This window comes from Taeniopygia guttata, chromosome 22 (genome assembly GCF_048771995.1).
Source record: "Taeniopygia guttata chromosome 22, bTaeGut7.mat, whole genome shotgun sequence".
NCBI lineage: Eukaryota > Metazoa > Chordata > Aves > Passeriformes > Estrildidae > Taeniopygia > Taeniopygia guttata.
The window spans coordinates 562821-582986 of NC_133047.1; the positions used below are offsets into that span (position 1 = coordinate 562821).

Consider the following 20166-nt stretch of genomic DNA (forward strand, 5'->3'; position numbering starts at 1 on the left):
ACACCCAATTCCTCCATCTTGTCCCCTCTGAACCCCTAATCTAGAAATCTAAAATTTTACTTTTGCACTCGTGTCACACTTAATTATTACTCTTATCAAACACTCGAAGCTTGTAATTCATCCTGTAGGATTGAAAACTCCTCTCCATGGACAGAGATCACAGACAGTGTCTCTGGGGGCTCTGTCCAGGGGGGTTCCTGACCCCTGCCAGGGTCCCAGACCTGCCAGGGCAGCCAGAGGGAAGCCCTGGATTCCCACAGTGGGGAAACTCTGATGGAAGTTCCTTCATGATTCATGGGGAATGGCATCTAACACAATTACAATTTCCATCATGCTGTGGGAGCACGGTTGTTTAGTGCTTGATGACTCAGGATAGCGAGTGCTCACACCCAGAGCTTCTCTCCAACCTCTGATCCCACCCCTGCAAGAAGACACAAGGATTTGTTTGTACAGGTCCTGGTGCCAGTGCAATGGAGAACCAAAGGCTGTGGAGGAGTCTTGGCCGTGCTGGAAGCACACAGCAACCTGTTGGCCCAAGGGGCTCAAGCCACTGAAAACCTTTCCCACGTCTGTAACACCAGGGACACGGGAGCAGGGATTGGGAAGGCATGTCTGGTAATTAGGTGCTGTCTCACATGATTGATTTCAGGAGCTCTTTTCTCATGCTGCCCATCTTGTTGAACATTTTCTGCTGCTGCCTGATAGCAGTGGCCTGAGCAGGGCGGTGATAAATCACCTGCTGCTGGCTGAGGGGCCTTTCTGCTGGGCTCAGGGTGGATCTGCAGGTGCTGCACGAGTCCTGGGGCTGCTCATCACAGGTGAGCATTGTCCACTGTGGAACAGCAGAGGAGATGGAGCCACAGGGAGGAACATTCCCTGTTCAGTGCCCTCACTCCAGAGCTCCTTGGCTCTGCCCAGCCTCCATGGGTCTGGGACTGTGCTGCAGCCCTGAGCCACAGCCTGGTTAGCTGTGGGCTGCCTGGCAGCAGGCAGGAAAGGTAACAGACAGAAGGTGACAAATTCCTTCAGGATATCTTCAGTATCTTTAATTCCCTTGACTTTTTTACAAGTCCAGAAATAGAAGAACAATGGAAAAGCATCACAGCTGCATAGCAGTGCCTGTGCTGGTGATGGTGCTGTGGCTGTGGCCTCGGGGCCTTCAAAGCCTCTGCAATCACCTCTGGACTTAATCTGTTGTGACTTTGTGCTCTCCAAGGCCTGTGTAACTTTCCCATTTTTAACAGCCTGTGCATAAGAAGAGCAAGCATTAGAAAGGTTTGCAGCTGGATACTTTACAGTTATATTGAATCCCAGGTTCCCATTGAATTGAATCCTATGGTTTTCTTCCCGTGGAGCAGTTTTAGATATAAAGAAGGTGATAGATTAAGTTATGTTTGACTGACAGATTTAAATTGGGGCTTCCTTCTGCAGCCTCCACATCCATGTTCTAAATAGGAGGCTTGGGATTAAGGCCATTAAATTACTCACTTTATTGGAAAAATAAAATATCAGGAACAGATGAAAATGAAAAGAGAAAGAAATGCAAACTGAATGAGTGGTAAAAAATTACTAAGGTAAGGTAGCAAATGAAATAGAACAGCACTAAAACTAGGTGACATGTAAGAAATTCTCAAGTGGCACTGTTGTGGAGTCTGGCTTTCAAACTGGAGTTAAAGACACGTGAGCTGGATATTGGCAAGAGCTGCTCTGTGCACCCACGCTGCCCAGTGCCCAGCTGTCTGCTCTGGGCTGGGAGAGGGATGGAGAGAATCAAAAGCAGGTCATGGATGGGGCTGATCCTGTGCTGTGCTCACTGGAGGCAGGGACAGCTCCTCCTCTTGGTCCGTGCCTGAGCCAGGGGAATGTGCCCAGCAGTGCCTGCCTGGAGGGGCCCTCTGTCCTGCCTCCTCGGGGGCAGTTCCCACGTCTCCCCCAAATCCAGGCAGAGATGGGTTTGTCTGCTGGCTTTGGATAACTTCTTGTAATGTCTCTGGGTCTTTGTACCTGTATTGCCTCCTTCCCTCCTGCCAGTACTTACGCACAAGGCCATGGAGAGAGTTCAGACCTTGCCCTCTCCTTTGGATCCTTGAAATGGCCTCTCACGGCACTCTTGGGTCTCCTTAAAGGAAACAGAAGTGCTGCAGATTATTGCAGGCAGAGCCATACTCCTGAGGACCTGCCTTTTCTAGATAGCCCTGTATATGAGGAGTGAAACATTTCCTGGAGATTTGATTTCATCTCAGGTCTGGGGAGATTCTGCAGTTCCACAAACAATCCATCAACAGCTGCCCAGAGAGGAGCAATAGATTAATCTTCTCCTGGAACAGCAGTGCAAACTGCCTTTCCTGCACATGGAAAAGTGCCAGATTTGGGTCAAAGGAGCAGCTTTCAGCTTCTCCTTTCCCACCTACCATGACCCATTTGAGCCCGGCTGCTCTCCCAGCAGCCCTGCTCCCCCGTGCCCGTACAGCTGTGCTGGTTGGCAGGAATTGCTGCCAGCTTTTTCACAGCCTTTGCTTTAGACTCTTCCCGAGGATGGCTGCTAAATCTCCAGAGCACAGTGAGTGTCCACTCGGGTGATGTCACATGCAGCCTGACTCTGCGAGTGTCACTGTCCTCAAAGACAAAATGCCTTCATTGCACAGGACTTGTGCTCTGTCCAGGGCAACGCTTCCCAGGGACACTTCTTCAGCCTCCTCCTCCTCCCCCTCTTGGCAGGGCCAGCTCCCAGGACCACCCACAGCTGGTGCCCAGGAGGGACTGGATCACTGTGAGGTGCCAGCAGAGGCAGATGCTGCTCTGTGACAGCACTGCTCTGTGACAGGACACCCCCACGGCCACCACCGGAGCAGAGGGTGGAGATTCAGCCTCTGCACCTGCCTTGGAGTGGTTTAATGACATCACAGCACAAAGGGAAGAGTGTGAGAAATGGGGTAAGAGAATATATTCTTTCATGTTAAATCACCGCTCTGGGTCCTGTTGCCATTGGCAGCCTGAGGGATATTTTTCAGAGATGCTAAAACACATCGTAAATTAGGAAAACAAGAGAGAAACCAAACCAAAACACCATATTGTGTAAGATCACATCTCTTGATACCAGAAAAGCTTCTAAGAATGAACCACCTCGTTCATGTTTACTCTTGTTTGTTTGGGGCTTTTCATTTGAAGAAACGAAAAATATGTCATTTCTGTTTCCTGTAAAAATAGCTGTTGTCATCGATGTCACCTTTGCTTCACTGCCTGCAGAGGTCAGCAGAGCTGGAGTCCTGGTGGAATGTGAGCAGCCCTGCTCCTTTCATGGCCAGGAAAAAAGAGAAACTTTTCATGATCCTTTAACTTTAAAATGTAAAACTTGAACAGTCTCACACTGAGATCTCAGTGGCCACAGGCAAGCTTTCTTCAGCCAGCTTTTTTATTTCTCTGCAGTGAAAGCTAGTTAAGGAGAGGTGGATCCAGCCCATAATTACTGAATTCCAATCTATAATTCCTTGAGAAAACAGCAACAGTTCACTGGAGAGCACTCAGGCTCCCACTGAAAGGAGAGAACTGCAGGTGTTTCCCTTTTGGAACTGTTACAGGGGAATATGCAGAGAAGGCCTGGAAAGGGGCAGGTGAGTGTTGGCAGCACCAAGCCTGGAGGTGCAACCAGCACAGGTGTGGTGACACGGTTCTGTCCCTGACTGCAGGAGCCCAGTGCACCCAAAAAGCTCTGACTTCAAGCACTGAGGCTTCAGGGAGAAGGAGCCCTGGGTGATGGCTCAGCACCAGCACACTTTCAATCACTCTTGCTACTTCTACTGAATCTGCTCTCAGCTTCCCCAGAAAACCTGTAGGAAAACCAGAGAGCAGCTGTGACATTCTGGACTTTGCCTGTGAAAAATAATCAGGGAAAAAAATAGAATAATGCAAAGTGCAGAGAGACTTGTGGTTGTACTTGGTATGCTGAAAGGAGAAGGGGAAACACCAAATCATGTGCAGGTCAGTTTGATACCAAGCATCAAAGACAGGTGGGAGTGACTGCTCCTGGGCTTGGCTGGCCCGGGAGAGCAGAGCCAGGAGAGAGTTCAGAGCACAGGCACCCAGAGAGGCCAGCAAAACCAGCAGGAGCATTCCCCTGTGCTCAGGTGAGAGAGAAACGGAGCAGAGCAGGGAGCAGAGCTGCTCCTGAGGTGGATCATTGAGGGCTCAGCTGTGGTGGTGGCAGGCTCGGGGAGGGGAAAGGCTACACAAAGCACAGACAGACATCATGACCCAGCTGCTCTCCCCCACCTCTGCTCCCTGTGGCAGCACCAGCTGCTCTGCCACTAAAGCCACCTCCTGCCGAGACCTCCTTAATGCAGAATGGCTGAGGCAAATCATAACATTTTTTTAAATGGCGTGAGGATACAATTAAAAGCAGCATCTCTGAACTGGAACTGAACGTGCCTAAACCTAGTCATGGTTGAGCAGAGCTATTCCACTCAGCACTGGATAAACCCAACAGCAAAGTGCCCAGAATCTGATTTAATTTGAAAGACCACAAAATTATATTTCTCTGCTGATTTTCCAGGTGGCAGGATTTGATACAGAGTTTTTAGTTTTTCACTACTTCCTTTTAACTCAATTTGACAGAAATGGCTTTTGGTACAAGGCAGAATTTGCTGGGTGACACAGCGGGGATAATGGAAACATCAGAAAAATGGCAAAGCACAATTGGGGGAGATCAACCCTCTGTCTGGCACGCACTGGAATTCATGAAGGCCAAGTTTTCTGGAAGAGCAGAAGTCAGGGAAATTTGCACCTCCTGTGGGACAGTCACTGGTCCATCAAAGCAGCTCTTCTTTCTGGGAGACCCGGAGCTGCAGCAGGATCTGGCAGGGCAGGCTGGGTGCGTGCTGGCCTTTGGGAGGATGTGGAAGGGATTTTTTCACGGCTGGCACAAGCAGGACGCCACAGGGGAAGGAAGGGTGGTGGCCAGAGACAGCCACAGGGACACCCCGCCACGGCAGGCAGGAATGGGAGCTGCCCTTCCTCATGGCTTTGCTGATTAAGGAGCTGCTTTTCTTGGCAGTTTGAGCTGGAATTAAAACATTGCTGGGAGAGAGACACTTGGGGCAGGCGAACAACTTGTTCCCAGCTGGCTCAGCACTTTCCTGTTTGCCATTCCACCTATCAGAGCTCAAAAATTGCTCCTAAATGTTATGAACAAAACAGCCTGGCTGGGACACTTCGGCTTGAGCTAAGTACTCTAACACTGAAATATTAATTAGCTAATTGCTCCTGGGAATCACCTACAACCCCACCCACACTAGGACCGGGATGCAAAAGAATCCAGTGGAATCATGGGAGGGGGTTTTGGGGATGAAAACACCCCTAAATGGAAGGCTGGGCACAGTGGAGGGGCTGGATGGGTGCGCTGGTTGGGGAAAAGGGAACCACATCCCTGGTCTGTGTCTGACCTGTCACCATAACCTGCAGAGGACTGGGCTGGGCTGTGGGAACAGGAGCAAAGGAACAACAGAACAACTCTGCCTGGTGTTCCCAGGAGAGAAGGAGAGGGGATAGATGCTGCTGGACTTGGGCAGCAGGTTCTGCACATCCCCTCACGCTGCGGCCACCTGTGTGCCAGGAGGGAAGGAGAGAGGACGGTCTGCTGGGACTTCAGATACAGACTGCACACCTCTGCACACCTTCAGATACAGACTGCACACCTCTGCACCTCCTTCAGATACAGACTGCACACCTCTGCACCTCCTTCAGATACGGAGTGCACACCTCTGCACCTCCTGCAGGTACAGACTGCACACCTCTTCACCTCCTTCAGATACAGACTGCACACCTCTGCACCTCCTTCAGATACAGACTGCACACCTCTGCACCTCCAGCTACCCGTGTGCCACGGGGACTCCAGGGACAGACTCTGCAGCCTTCTCCCCCTTTGGCTACCAGGAAAGTCACAACCCCCGTGTGGAGCCCCCTGCCCAGCTGATCTTGTTAATAAAGAGCTGAACATTAATAAAGGCACAGACCCTGTTCATTACACTAAAGGCAACTGGCTGCTGGGCTGGCAGCCCTGACAGCCGCAGCCCCTGAGCTGCAGCGGGGTAGGGGCATCTCCCTGTGCCCTTGGAGGGGCTCCACCCCTGCACAGTGGGTGCAAGGATACAGCTGCTCCTGGATCCTGCCGGAGCAGCACTGGAACAGAGGCACCACGAGGTTGTGCCAGCTTGGAAGTTAATTTTGGCTGCTGGGTGCTTGTGGGGTCCTGGAGGCTTTATCCGCTCTCCAGGGAAGAAAGGGGATATGTTTGGTATAAAACTGACCTGCACATGATTTTGTGTTTCCCTATTCTCCTTTCAGCATACCAAGTACAAACACAAGTCTCTCTGCACTTTGCATTATTCTATTTTTTTCCCTGATTGCTTTTCACAGGCAAAGTCCAGAATGTCACATCTGATCTTCCCTGACTTCCAAACTGGAGGAGCTGGGGGACATGTCTGTCCCAGGGGGCCACCACTGGATGGTTTAAAGGACAAGTGACCCAGCTGCTCCTTCTGGCCCTCTCCCAAGTGCCACAGCTCTCTGGCTCTGGGAGCAGGGACATGCTCAGGTTGGTGGGGCCGTGCATGGCTGGCCCTAAAGAAATGCTCTGCCTGGGAAATGGTCTGTGACTGAGCAGGCAGCAGCCTTGTGAGAGGCAGGTTTCTAATGACTCCTCAAACTGAGATTTTATCCCTGTAAACGCAACTAGGTCTCAGTGTCCCTGATTAGTTTCTTGTGACAAATTCCATCTGTCTGCCTGGGAAAAACAAAGTCCTAAAAAACCTGAGCACCAGCCATGCAGCCAACTGCTCCCATGCTGGGATTGTCATCACAGGAAGCCACTTACAAAACAGGAAACTCTTCCTTGTTCCACTCAATGTTTTGGGTCTATTTGCTGTGAAATGTCACCTTCTCAGATGAAGGAATGGGATTTATCACAATTAAGGGAGGCTTTGACATATCCCTTTAAGTGAATTAAGGGTGCTCTAGTTCTGAATTCGCCCAGGGTTGGTTCAGAACATCAGAAACATGCACATTTTTGGGCAGTTGTTGGTGGGGTTTTGCTGCTCCTGGCAGTGTGGGCTGCCAAGGCTGGTGCAGCGCATTGAGGAGTGGCTCATTGTCGGAATGTTGGCCCTGAACATTCCTCAGGAATGCAGAGAGAGGACTCTTGTGCTGGGCTGTTGGTTGATTAAGCAGTTTCCTGTGTCTCTGGGTTTACTAGAGTCACAATACACCTGCGTCACTGCCCTCGTCAGTCACCGCTTTCCTGCTGTGAGATTTTGGCTGCTGCATGAGACACAGAGGAGCTGAACCTGTGGCACATAGGGGTTCTGTGGCACACAGGGGTTCTGTCTGACACACGGGTTCTGTCTCACAGGGGTTCTGTCTCACACAGGGGTTCTGTCTCACACAGGGGTTCTGTCTGACACACGGGTTCTGTCTCACAGGGGTTCTGTCTCACACAGGGTTTCCGTGGCACACAGGGGTTCTGTCTCACAGGGGTTCTGTCTCACACAGGGGTTCTGTCTCACAGGGGTTCTGTCTCACAGGGGTTCTGTCTCACAGGGGTTCTGTCTCACACAGGGGTTCTGTCTCACACAGGGGTTCTGTCTCACACAGGGGTTCCCTGGCACACAGGGGTTCCCTGGCACACGGGTTTTGCCCCACAGGTGCTGGTGCAGTGATGGCAGGGCCCTGGCACGGTGAGGGGCAGGTAGTGTGGGCTGCAGTAGCAGCGCTCCCACCGTGGTTCCTCAGCCTCCTCCTGCCCTGGCCCTGCTGTCCTGGTTCTTCCCGTGGCCTCCACCTGCATTTCCCGTTCTGCAGCCAGAGCTGTGTCACCAGCAGTGGCCCTGGCCCCTGCCCGGGGTGTGGCAGCAGCGCTGGCACCTGGCTGGCATCCCTGCCGTGCCCGCTGGGGCTGTGCATCCCTGCCAGGCCCTGCCGGAGCCGGGTGGGCTCTGCCCACGGCTGCCACTGCGGTGCTGCTCCTCATGCTGAGCCTGAGGCTCGTGAGTGCTGCTGCCCCAGCAAAGGGGGATCAGCACAGGAAATGCCCCACAAAAGGTTTTGTGGCATTTGCTGTTGTCATAGCACCCAGAGAAACCTGGAACACAGGGTGGAAGCTGGTGAGTCACTGGGGTGAAGCATTTATCCCAAACCTCCTGTCTTGGAGAACTTTTGGCGTGGATGAAATTTAGAGAGCCAACAGCCCTTGGTGGGAGTTACTGGGACCGGTTATGTGTCCACGCTGCTCATGCCCGCCCTGCTCTGGTGTCATCTGTTTGGTGACTCAGTGACATTTCATCAGAATTTTAAGCTGGTTTTGGTCCAGCTTGAGTGGCTCTGCAGCCACAGGAGGGCGGCACCAGCGCAAACTGCCACACGCTGGTTACAGGTTGGTTTTGCTAGAAAAATAAAATCAAAAAACAAATTACGATATATTGATGCACATATTAGGAAATAAAAGATAAGACTGTTTAGCAGGAAGGAAGGAGGGAACCCTCAGGCATCACCCAGCCCTGCTGAGCCCTTGTGCAAATCCAGGGGGAAAGAGTGTTTACTTTCCAAAGCAAGATTTATCCCTAAACCATTTTTTAAGTATCAAAAGAAGGTTAAGCCCCATGAAGTGATCTAGGAGAAGCACCCTGTTTCCTCTAAGAGCTGGGGTGGCTAGAAAGCCAGCAGGGCTTTTGTGGCACCTTTCCATGGTCTAAATGTGCTGCAATGGACTTGGACAGCGACATAATACACTATTCATTCACAAACCATTTACCATTTCAAGTATCTCCTTTAAAAGAGTAAAGATTTAATTTAGTGGCTGTTTTGATTGTGTTGACATGGCTTAGAAAATAATTAAAAAAGAAAATGAGTGGAGAGTAGGTGCTGCAGTCCCAGGGTCTGAGAGACCCAGGTCTGAGCAGAGGATCTCTCTGGGTACAGCTTTTGTGCAGACAAGAGGCTCAAGGGTGTCTGGAGCCACAGAGAAGCCTCCAGGCATGAGCTTAAAGCTCCTGCACAATCTCCTGCTTAACTAAATAATGGGAAAGTTACATAAATGATGTTGAAACACAGAATTGCTGGCAATGCTCTGCCGTTGTCAGTACTCAGCTGATGTTTAACCTGAAACCCCGCTCAGGTGAATGGGATTTGTCTGTCTGAGGGGCGTGTGAGGCTAAGGCCAGGCCAGGCCAGGCCAGCCCTGTTGATGTTTGCTGCAAATGAAGATAATTTCGTGGTCAGAGCTCAGTCTGCTGCAAGGTATGGGCATTGCCTTCCAAAAAAGTTTGTTTGGTTGGTTGAAATTAGATATTTCTGAGAAAGGTCCCTGCAACCACTCCAGGTTAAACTAAGAATTGCTACAAAGTGACAAGGGACAACATTTGGTAATCAATACCTGAACTAGCCAAACCCTGAAAAAAGAGTCCAAAATGGAATTCTTTTATTAGCTTTTCCCTGGCACTGACACCTGCAGACTTTTATCTGCAGCTGTGTGGGAAGAGCTCACACTGCAAACCTAATTCCCATAGGATGGGACTTTGAGGAATCAGACTGTGTTTGAACCCATCGTGGAGAAGGACCCAAACATGCTGACTAAACAACAGATTGCAGAGAATAGTGTTGTAACAGACAGCATGATTAGAGAACTTTGAGGAGCACTTGATCTAAAACACTCCACGAAAGGATGATATTTTAATGTTATAGTAGGGAAAACCTTCGCTACACAGCTGAAAGCAAGAAGGGAGGTGAGCCCCAGCCCCCAGTTTCTGCAAGGGTGTGATGCAATCCAGCACTGGGAAGTTGCTAAAATATATTGGGGCACTGCTTCAACTTCAGGTTCTGACTGAGCTTTAATATCTTATAAAAATTAGGTTACATTATTCAGAATGAAAGGGTTTCAAAATGGCAGCAAAGCTGAATTTCACTATGTAAACAGCAGCCTCAGGTCATTGCTGAGTTTTGTGCCAAACCAAGGTGGGTTCTGTGCAGAGACTGAACTCTGCTCTGCCCCGTGATGGGTGTGTGGCTCCGGGCATCAGCTGCAGGCCTAAAGCAGCAGGAGCTTCCTCATCTTCCCCAGCAGGGAGTGGGCTCAGCCTGCAGGTGGTGGAAGGTTTCCCCAGCCTGTCCACACCGCTGAGAATTAATGGGGCTCTTCCTCTCGCTCAATTACTGGGTATCCACCTGTAAAGCTGTAAAGGGTAGAACAGTAAATCTTACCATCAAATATTAAATTATACCTAATTTATTTGCTTATGGCAAACTGTGAGCTCTGCAATCAAGTGTGTGAGGGTTTATGTCCCCTGGGAGTCAGGGGACGTGCCTGGCAGTGCACTGGGAGGGGGGTTTCCTGGTCCAAGGGGACACAGGGACAGGCAGGGACTGACCCCTGAAAATCTGGGGTGTCCCAGGCACAGAGACCCTGGGGCAGCCCCTCGGCGTGGGCTCGGCTGTGCCTGCTCCCTGACTTTGGTAAATGCATCTCCAACCTCATAACATGTTTTTGCATACTTTTGTTGTAGCTAAAACGTTCAGTATTTAGGATGAAGTTTATTGTTTGAATCAGGATAAAACCAGCATGTGTTTGGCAGCATGTTCTGCATAATATATTAAAGGTGTTTTACTTCTGTATAAAATCCTTCAAGTCACCTGGAATTTTTCCATGGACTGCACGCTGCTCAAGGTTTCAATTTACCTTAGACTTGTACATTTGTCCTTGTGCTCTCTGGCAGCCTGTGCTGCCTTCCTGCAAACTGGCTCAGAAAATGGTACCAGGGTGCAAATCAGAGCCTCCCAGAAAGTCTGGGGGAAGAAAGGGTCTGATGGCTCCCAAGCAGATTTCTAAATGAAAAATTGCGTCTCGTACTTTACCATTCAGGAAGAGGGGAGAAAAAAAGCCATGTCTGGAATATTTTCAGCATTTGAGATGGCAGGTGAATTTTAAACAGAGCCCAGCTGGAATATGGCCAGTCTAGGAAACACAGTATGGCAATTTCTCTTCCCTTTCCATTATGGTCCAGGCAGAAACAACAGCAGGTGGAGAAAGTACTTTTAGTCAGATTTCCCCTAATTCCTTGAGGCATTAAAGCACCTCTACTTTGCAAAGACAATGGAAATCCACTTTTTCATGCGCATGAGTATTTTAAATACGGAATTTTCTGATGATGTGGGAGAGCAGCAGTTTTCACACAGCTACCCCTGGGAATTGCTACCCCTAGTGATGGGTCCCGGCCCCCAGGGCCAATTCCAGGAGGATTCGGGGGGCAGGCGGGGGGCAGGCAGGGCTAGGGCGCGTTTTGGGAAATGATGGCTGTAGGGTGAATCAGTGACCTGCCCCAGGCCGGGGCAGTGCTCAGCCCCTGGAAGGAGCGGGTTTTCCGCGGGGGAGGCTGCAGGACGCGGTGCGGAGCCCCAGCAGTGCCTGCCCTCGCTCGGTGCTTGTCCCGGTGACTGTCCCGGTGACTGTCCCGGTGACTGTCCCGGTGACTGTCCCGGTGATGCTCCCGGCGTGGGCGCACGGAGGAGCCGCAGCCCGGGACGTGCTGCTGCCTGAGCTCTGACTCACTGTCCGGGCCCCAGAAAATGTCACAGCTTCCCACGGCAGAGCATTCGGGCTGGCCACGGGCACCAATTCAGGCTGCAGCTCCGTGGGAATAAGGGGCTTTGTCAGGGCTGTGGATTAGGATTCTGGTCACGGCCCAACTTTCGGGTTTTAGCAAAGATAAATGGTAACTGTGCCATCTCCTGTTTGCTGCAGTATTTTAGAGGCTTTTCTTCTCATAAATGCCTTGTCTTGACACTGGAGCATCATTTTGCTGCACGTGAAGCATTTGTGCTTTGAAGCCCCAGACCAGCTCTTTTCTGTGAAAACCACACTAACACATCCATAAATCTCACACTTTACACCTTGTCATTCACATTTAACCTGCTTTAGAGCAGAGGTTTCCCCCAGCAGCTGCAGATGAAATATGCTTCATCTGTGACTGTTTTCACAAGCACCAGGCACCCCCTATGCCAGTGCCGAGCCGGGGCTGCCAGGGGCACCCGGGCTGTTGCTCTACTGGTTTGCCAAGCAGAGTCTGTCTCTGGGTGCAGCAGTGCAGACCTCAGCTCAGCAGTTAATTTTTAACTTGCCTGTTGCTCCATGGTGTAAGGGAGGCTGCCAGGGAGGTGTTGCTGTTGACTGGAGCACCCTGTCCCCCCACACACAACCACGGCTGGGTGAGGGCTGGCCCAGCTCCGCTTTGGACTCTGCTCCTGCCCTGCGTGCTGCATTTCAGCAGGCACTGAAGGTCACGGTACTGGATGTTCAGACACTGGGAACATCTTCATCTCCTCCTGAACACTGTGCTCAGGCTGTGCCGGGCTGCTGACTGGTTCCAGCCCCATCTTTTCGTGGACCTTTTTTGGCGAGATGGGGATGGGTGTTTGATGAGGGGACAGAGGGACCTCTGTGTGGTCTGCTGTCATTGACACCCCTTTGCTCTGGGCTTTCTCTTTCCAGCACCTTGTGAGTTGCTCCCCACCTTCCCCAGTCTGTAAAGCCAGAGCTTCTGCCAAAAGTCTTCTCCTCAGTTTCTGTGCTGCCTTTCCATGGCTTCTCCCCAGCCAGCAGTGGTAGTGGGGGTCCACCAGCACCCTCCCAGCGCAGCTGCTAAGCACGGCGGTAGACAAGCTGGATAAAATTAGCTGTTCAGATGCATGTTCCTCAGGATGCCGGGAGAGGGGACACCCAGTACAGCCAGCCTGACTCATGGAGAAGAATTAATGGAAACACCCGGCTCCTGGAGGGAGGAAATTCCTTGAACAGCCTTTTCCTCCGTTTGTTGTGTGGGGAGGCTGACAATGGACCCGCGGCCGGCCAGAACGCGGCGTGGCCGCCACAGGCGCCGCGTCTGCAGCACCGGGTGCTCAGGAAGGGCTGGCACGGCTGGTGACAGCATGGCTGGTGACAGCATGGCTGGGTGACAGCACTGCCAGGTGACAGCACGGCTGGTGACAGCACGGCTGGTGACAGCACGGCCGGTGACAGCATCGCTGGGTGACAGCACTGCCAGGTGACAGCATCGCCAGTGACAGCACCGCCAGGTGACAGCATCGCCAGGTGACAGCATCGCCAGTGACAGCACCGCCGGGTGACAGCACCGCCGGGTGACAGCATTGCCAGGTGACAGCATCGCCAGTGACAGCATCGCCAGGTGACAGCACCACCGGGTGACAGCATCGCTGGTGACAGCACCGCCGGGTGACAGCATTGCCAGGTGACAGCACTGCCAGGTGACAGCATTGCCAGTGACAGCACGGCCGGGTGACAGCACCGCCGGGTGACAGCATCGCCAGTGACAGCATCGCCGGGTGACAGCACCGCCGGGTGACAGCATCGCCGGGTGACAGCACCACCAGGTGACAGCACCACCGAGTGACAGCACCGCTGGGTGACAGCATCGCCAGGTGACAGCACCGCCGGGTGACAGTATCACCAGGTGACCTGCCCTTCACGCCTCTCTGCACGGGCAGACCACAGCAGGACCATGCAGTCCTGCCCGGGCAGCCTTTTTGGCAGTTCTGGCCCTGCCCTCCTGGCACATGGGCTGCCACGAATCCCCAGGATGGCTCCAGCTGCTCTGAGCCACCCAGGTGCAGCCCTGGAGATCTGCAGAGCAGCAGCACAGTGTGTGCAAGGGCCCTGGGATGGTTGGACATTAGTACCTCAAACTCTCTTCGGCCCATGTTCATGAGAATTCACTGCAGTTTTTGCTGAGCCCACTGTAAGGCACAAACCTCCTGTTCCTGGAGCACAGACCTGCCAAAGCAGCAGACAGGCTACAACCGAGGAAAACTGCCTTTTTTCACTGTAAATGTCCAATAACCACATAACTTCTTAGTAAGTGACCTTTATTTATCAGGGATACCACTTGGGCTAATGATTTCAATGTAATGAGACAAGAGGGACTATAAAATCCCCAAGTCAGCGGGTGTTATGAATCATGTTATGCAAATCTTGTGAACAGGACTGTCTGGGCAATCCTGGGATGTGCCAGCAGCAGCCACTTCAGTGGGTGCTGATTTCAGTCTGCCACAAGCATGGCTTCTGCCAGATTTGCTTCCTTCTTTCAAGGAAAGGCTGTTGGCAAATGATACCTTGGCTGTCCAGGTCATTGGTAGCACCAGGGAGCTGGGTTTGGTTTTGGGGGCCCAGGGAGTGACAAACATTGAGCCTGGCACGGGGAGTGCATTGTGGACACCTCCACAGTCCAGGGGAGCAGGGAGCAAAGCTCCAGCAGCAGGGCCAGGGAATAGCAGGACGGTGAAGAACTGATCTGGTCCCTGCAGGGTGTTCTCAGAGCATCCTTAGCAGTGGGCTGGTTGGGTCCTGGCAGGTAACACAGCCCTGAGGCAGGTGGGCTTGGGGGCTCCTTACCCTGCTGGCTTCTGTTATGAGGTTTGTCACAAGAAGCTGCTCTGGCAGGAGCACCCAGCAGAGCAGGGGGAGCTGTGGCATCCCCAGGGCCCAGAGTGGCTGGGTGGAGCTGGGCTGAGCTGTGGGCAAGCACTGAATGGCCCTGTTTGGCCTTTTTTGGGAACAGCCCGTTTGAGACAGGTTTTGTCACTGTGGATTGTTTGTGGGGATGTCTCACCAATGGTGCAGCAGCTGCAGCCAGTGTGGGACACCACTCTGGATGAATGCTGGAAAACTGGCAACTCCTCTGCAGCAAACCTTCTGAGCAAGGACAGTTTTGAAAAGCCTTTGGAAGTTCTTTCAAACAGGTTCATCCCAAAACAGTTTATGCTCTGGTCACCCTGGGAGGGGGAAATCACCGTGCATCCCGCTCCAGTTATAAATAATTATAATTGCCCATTCTATTAGGTGACTTAAAAGATTATTTCCAGTTTCCCTGACTTATGGGCAATTTGGAGTTCTTACTGTAGGCAAAAAAAAAAAAAAAAACCAAAACTGTAGCTGAGCTATCACTCTTCCAAGCTGCTGTATCTTTGTTGCTCTAAGCAGAGTCATGGGAATGTTTTTATCTAAACCATCAGGTTATTAGAGGACAGACTTATAAATAACCAGTCTTTGCTATTTTTAAGTACTTTCAGCATCATTTATCATGACAGTACAGCACAATTTGCAGAAAAACAGTCCAGTTCTGCTGCCAAGGCTTCCTAACTTACTGCTGTTTCTTTGGGTGGTGAGGAGCCAAGCCCTCTGCAGAAATGTCAAAGGCTGGCAAGCCATGCTGCCCAGCCTGGTCCTGAACCATCATTTCCTACACCTTGCTTTCCTCAATGCAGAAGATGTTATTCTGCTTTATTACAGAGGGGAAACTGGCATTAGAGTTGACTAGCAATAAATTTGGCGAGGCCTTTCTGGGGATGACATGGTTGCCACAGAAACCGTGGGGCAACCTGATGCTGCCAGGTAGGGTGGTGGGGCCTTGGGGGAGCCAGGGGCTGCGCCACATCCTGGGGATGGGCTGCCAAAGCCATATCCGTGGAGTGAAGGAGAGGTGCAGGTAGTCTGCCCCTAAACCGGGTCTCTGTGAAATGACAGAAAAAGTCTAACCCCACCACTCCAGGAGAACTGAGCATTTCAGACAAGATAATTTATATTTACTTCATAATTTATTAGTTTTCACATCACTGTATGCAATAAATTATAGTCGATATAATAATAACATTGTCATAAAATATTGCCATGAAGTAAGTGCTCATCTAATAGTGACTGTAACCTACACAGAGAAGAACTACAGATATTATATTTAGAATTTTAATGTTAGTGGTAAGTGAACATAATATTAGGGAACTTCACAGTAAAATCAGAAAATCTGTCATTATTATTGCTTCAGTGCAAACGACTTTTCCTGCACACATACAGCTTGGGAAGGAAAGGCACAGTTGTGCAGTGTCTCTGCCGCAAATGCGTTCCCGGACGGCTGAACTTGCTGCATTTGGGTGCATTTAACCGATGCAAAGGAACGCGGCCAGCAGCCCACCGGCCTCCAGAGCCCCCAACCAGGCCCAGGGGCTCTGCACGGGCTGCAGCTTTAGGGCAGCGAGGCTGAAGAGGCAAAGCACCCGCCAAGTCCCTGAGCGCCCAGTCCATCAGGAGGTCCCGAGGCACACCCGGTGCGTGGCTTTGCCCAGCTCAGCTGCCCGGAGGAGCTGGTCCCCCTCCAGCTGGGAGCTGCTCCGTCCCTGCGAGCCTGTGGCCAGCAGGATGCTGCTGTGCCCAGCCCGTGCCCGGGCACCGCTCCTGCCGTGGGCACCGCTCCTGCCGTGGGCACCGCCGCCACTCGCGGTGGCGTGACGCGTGGACGGTCAGGTCCCCATGCCCACGGGGCAGCGGAGCATCCCGAGCGTGGCAGGAGGGCTCACACAGTCCCGTCACAAAATGTTCTCCGCTTCTGCTGCTCCGCCGCTTCAGTGAACTTTAATGGAATATTTGCGAAATGTCAGGAACTGCAGCAGTTTGTCTTTTCTCCTCTGCTTCAGTGCCATTAGCGCTCTCGTTTTTTCCTCCATGTCCTGGTCGGTGGCGAGGATTATCTTGGCTCTCTCCTCCGCCTTCTTGTCCCCGGAGTTTTTGAAGAGTTTCTGCAGGGATGCCTCGTTGATGCTTTCGAAGATGTTGGCCGCGGCTTTCTTGCGCAGGGCCGTGTCGAAGCGGCAGCCGTACACCGAGGGGCTCACCCGCAGCGACGTGGACATGGCTGGAGCGCTGGGGTTTGGCTTTGCTTTCATCGACGTGGGCTCTGCCCTGGGCTCCAGTGGGGGAACGCTGCTGTGCTGCCTCCAGGGCCGGTATTTAAAGGCAGGCTGCAGGAAAAGCTGCAGGGCTCCGGTTACAGCCGTGAGATCACGATGATGTCAACACCCAACAGTCACAGGCAAGTTTAACATTTAAGTTGCCAACTTTCCTGTCGTGCGGATGAAAAGTCCTCTCTGCTTCTGTGATGGAAATGTTGGGGTTTTTTGGCCCACCACAGAACAAGCTTCAGCCTTCTCTGCGGGACCGAGCCAGCACAGCCCAAACTCCACTCCTGCCCTTGCTGCATGTGAAAAGCCCTGTGTGCACAATGGATCATATCATAAACAGGTAAAACTCCAGGTGAGAACTGTTGCAATGCTAGCAAGAGGCTGGAGCCTGTGCAAACAGCGAAGAACTTGGCTCTATCTCCACTGCCAGCCTGCTCCTGTCTGGGCATGGGTTCCTTTCTGCTGCTCCCAGCAGATGCAGCTCATCTTCAGTGCACACAGAGCTGTAGCTTCTAACTGACAAGTGCTGTCCCAAAGGCAAGTGATCCATAACATCTTCTGAGGTGACTTCCCTGGGTGTTACACCCTCAGCTGCCCAGCTGCACGTGGGAGTGGTCTCAGGAGGAGCAAGAAAACTCAGATTGCTGTCCTGCTCCTGCCCTCAGTGTCCTTTTGCTTAAATTTCATGCGCATTAGTGCTGGAAAGAAAACTCACCTCTGTTCCACAAGAGTCTGTGCTCTCCATGCCACCCTTGGTCAATGACAAGTCCTTGGGCTGAGAGGACTCCCTCTTAGTCATGTGGGTTAGTTTTGGCTCCTGTGAGGAGCAGGAGCTGGACTCGCTGACCCTTTGTGTCCCGTCTCACTCGAGGTGCATTGTGCACAGGGTTAGGGTCCACAGGCCTGACCCAGGCCTGAGACACCTGGATTGTACTGAGCACAGTCAAATCTGGCCCAGAATAGCTGTGGGTTCAAAAGTCACCTAAGGCCAGGAGCCAGAGATTAAGTGTATTTTAGTTAATGTTTTAAAGCAGCCGGATGCTGCAGAGGCTCTGTTTGGAAAACTAGGATCTTGTTTACTGTCGTTGCTGGCCCTGTTACTCATCCTTGCTGAAAGGCTCTAGGAACAGCCTCTGTCCCCATCCCACTCAGACCAGGGGTTTCCCTCACTTACCAGAGAGCTGTGGAAATTATGACCACACTAAAGAACAGATCCAAGGAAACATCACCCAGATGCTTTTTATTCCACATTCCTTTTAAAACCTCAGTTCCTTTGGATAGAGGGAGGGGACATGTCAGAGCCATACACGCCTCTCTAGCAGTCAGCAGGAGCAGTGGAGAGGTGAGCACACACGAAGCCCCTGTGTAGGTTTTTGTGCTGGCTCAGAACGGAGAAGGGGATTACCTGTGAGCTGTTGGTCACCAGGTGAAGTGTGACCAGGGCAGGTGGCTGCCTGGGACTCAGAATGACTGGCAAGCCTGGCTCCATCCGGGCTCAGATCAACTTCCAGCTGGCCAGGACTTGCCAGGCTTCTATCTTTAGGAGAGGGAGCGGTCTCATTTCAGTGTTTGGCCACTTTCCTTCCTGGGACTTGGGACTCACCCGCTGGTGCTGCCGGGCACATCCTGAACCAGCCCTGAACCCTGCAGTCCCCATATCCTGCCAGGACATGGGTTTCCCTGCTGCTGCCAGGACTTTGCTCCGACATGAGCTCCCTATGCACGTGCCATCGCTTCCTGTGGTTCTGTTATTGTGTGAGTTACTTTTTACAAGTTTTCCACAGATTCTTTTGTATGTGCTGGATGTTCCATGCTTCAGTGTATAAACAACAGCTTTGCAAATCCCCGGGATTCTTCTTCCACCAGCCAGATGTGCAGCCTCTCACCTTGCCATGGTCTTGTCAAATTGGTAAGACCAATTCATCAGCTGTTTGTTCAACATTTGCAGGGCTGATAAATCCACCCTGAAAACAGAACAGTTTTGGTGTGGCTGGATCTCTGCCTGGGAAATATCTCATGGTTTATAGACTCTGCTAACATGAAATGTGGTGGGGGAGCAGAAGGAAGCAGGGCCACATGTGATGCCCAACTCTTCCTGCTCAGAGCTGCCAGAGCACTGGGGAGTAAATGTGCCAAAAACACGTGCCTGGATGAACTGCTGAAAGTGCTTCACTTCACAGGACAGATAACACAGTGTCAGGGTACTTGGGGCAAAATTCAGTGCCAGAAGATCAGCCAAGATCTTGTGGGCTGAAGAAAACAAACCCTTTTTTGCCCCCTGGTCAAAAACAAGAGCTGAGGCAGGTTCACGTGTGCCTTGTTGTCACTGCTCCCACTGCACATGGAATCACTCTGCAGGTATTTGCAGAGATGTGGCTGACAGCATAAATTAGCAATATCTGTGGAAGATACAAGCTCAGAAAAGTATCTGCCATGGAAACCGAGACTAAAGCTGATGCTTTAGGAGTAAGACATCAGAAAGCTGCCAAGATCAAGCACGCGTTCCTTGTGAGCTCATCTCGCACAGAGCAGTAACAAATGTCTTTGCCCCTTCAAGCTTCTCTGCCCACTTTGTATAAATTTAGTTGTGCTTGGCTCTGACAGAGCGATGAAGCATGCCTCATCTGTTTTTTTCCAGTAATTTTTGTTTATATGGGTGTTTTAATACTGTTTCCCAGTAATGCCTGGAAGGAATTATTCATGTGTTGGATTGGAGAGCAACTTCAGAGAAGATGTGATTTCTATCATCGTTCTCCTGCTATTATTGTGTAATTGCTTTGTGAGACGCAAACGCTCCATTTCACCCGTTAATGGGAGGATTAATTGTCTGCAGAGAGGCACAGCCACATCTCTAATTGTGCTCTGCTTCTCCTGGCGTGACGGGCGAGGGGTGCGAGGGGTTCTGCAGCCAGGAAAGGCCCGGACTGGCCGGGAGCTGGCAGCCTCAGGGCAGGAGCTGAGGGAGGCTGGGGCTGCCCCGGGTGTGGGACAGCTGGGGCAGCCAGTGCCTGCGCCACAAACTCGCAGAGAACTGGCTTTGCCTTCGTGTAACCTCCAAAACCACTCCAAAGAAGGTAATCCGGGATGCCTGGCAGTTCCCTGGGGCATGTTTTGCATAGCTTTCCCTCCACTGGCTGCTGCCAAAGCCTGCACGGTCTGTAGCACCCGTTTGGGATCAGAGGATGCAGCAGCCCCCATGGAGCATCTGTGCTGCCCAGACCTTCCCAGCTAGGCACAGGGCATTCAGAAGCTGAGACTCAGAATCTCCTGTGATACCTGTGAGGTATAACAGACAGATATAGATGGTATAGATATAGATGATCTAGATATAGGTAGATATTTGCTTTGTGTTCAGGCCATTCAGTGAAAACCTAAGAATAGGAA

General features: G+C 51.7%; 1 protein-coding gene across 1 annotated transcript; it reads right to left on the minus strand.

Annotated features, from left to right (window-relative positions):
• Window positions 1-15629: 15629 nt before the first annotated feature.
• TCIM (transcriptional and immune response regulator) lies at window positions 15630-17643 on the minus strand. The gene has a single exon (XM_004176058.6). The coding sequence runs from the start codon at window positions 16765-16767 to the stop codon at window positions 16447-16449; it is 321 nt and encodes a 106-aa protein (XP_004176106.2). The 5' UTR covers window positions 16768-17643; the 3' UTR covers window positions 15630-16446.
• Between the last annotated feature and the right edge of the window lie 2523 nt (window positions 17644-20166).

What these genes read in the sequence shown, in the direction of transcription:
- TCIM (XM_004176058.6), bottom strand. Translation starts at nt 16,767, where the DNA reads ATGAAAGCAAAGCCAAACCCCAGCGCTCCAGCCATGTCCACGTCGCTG.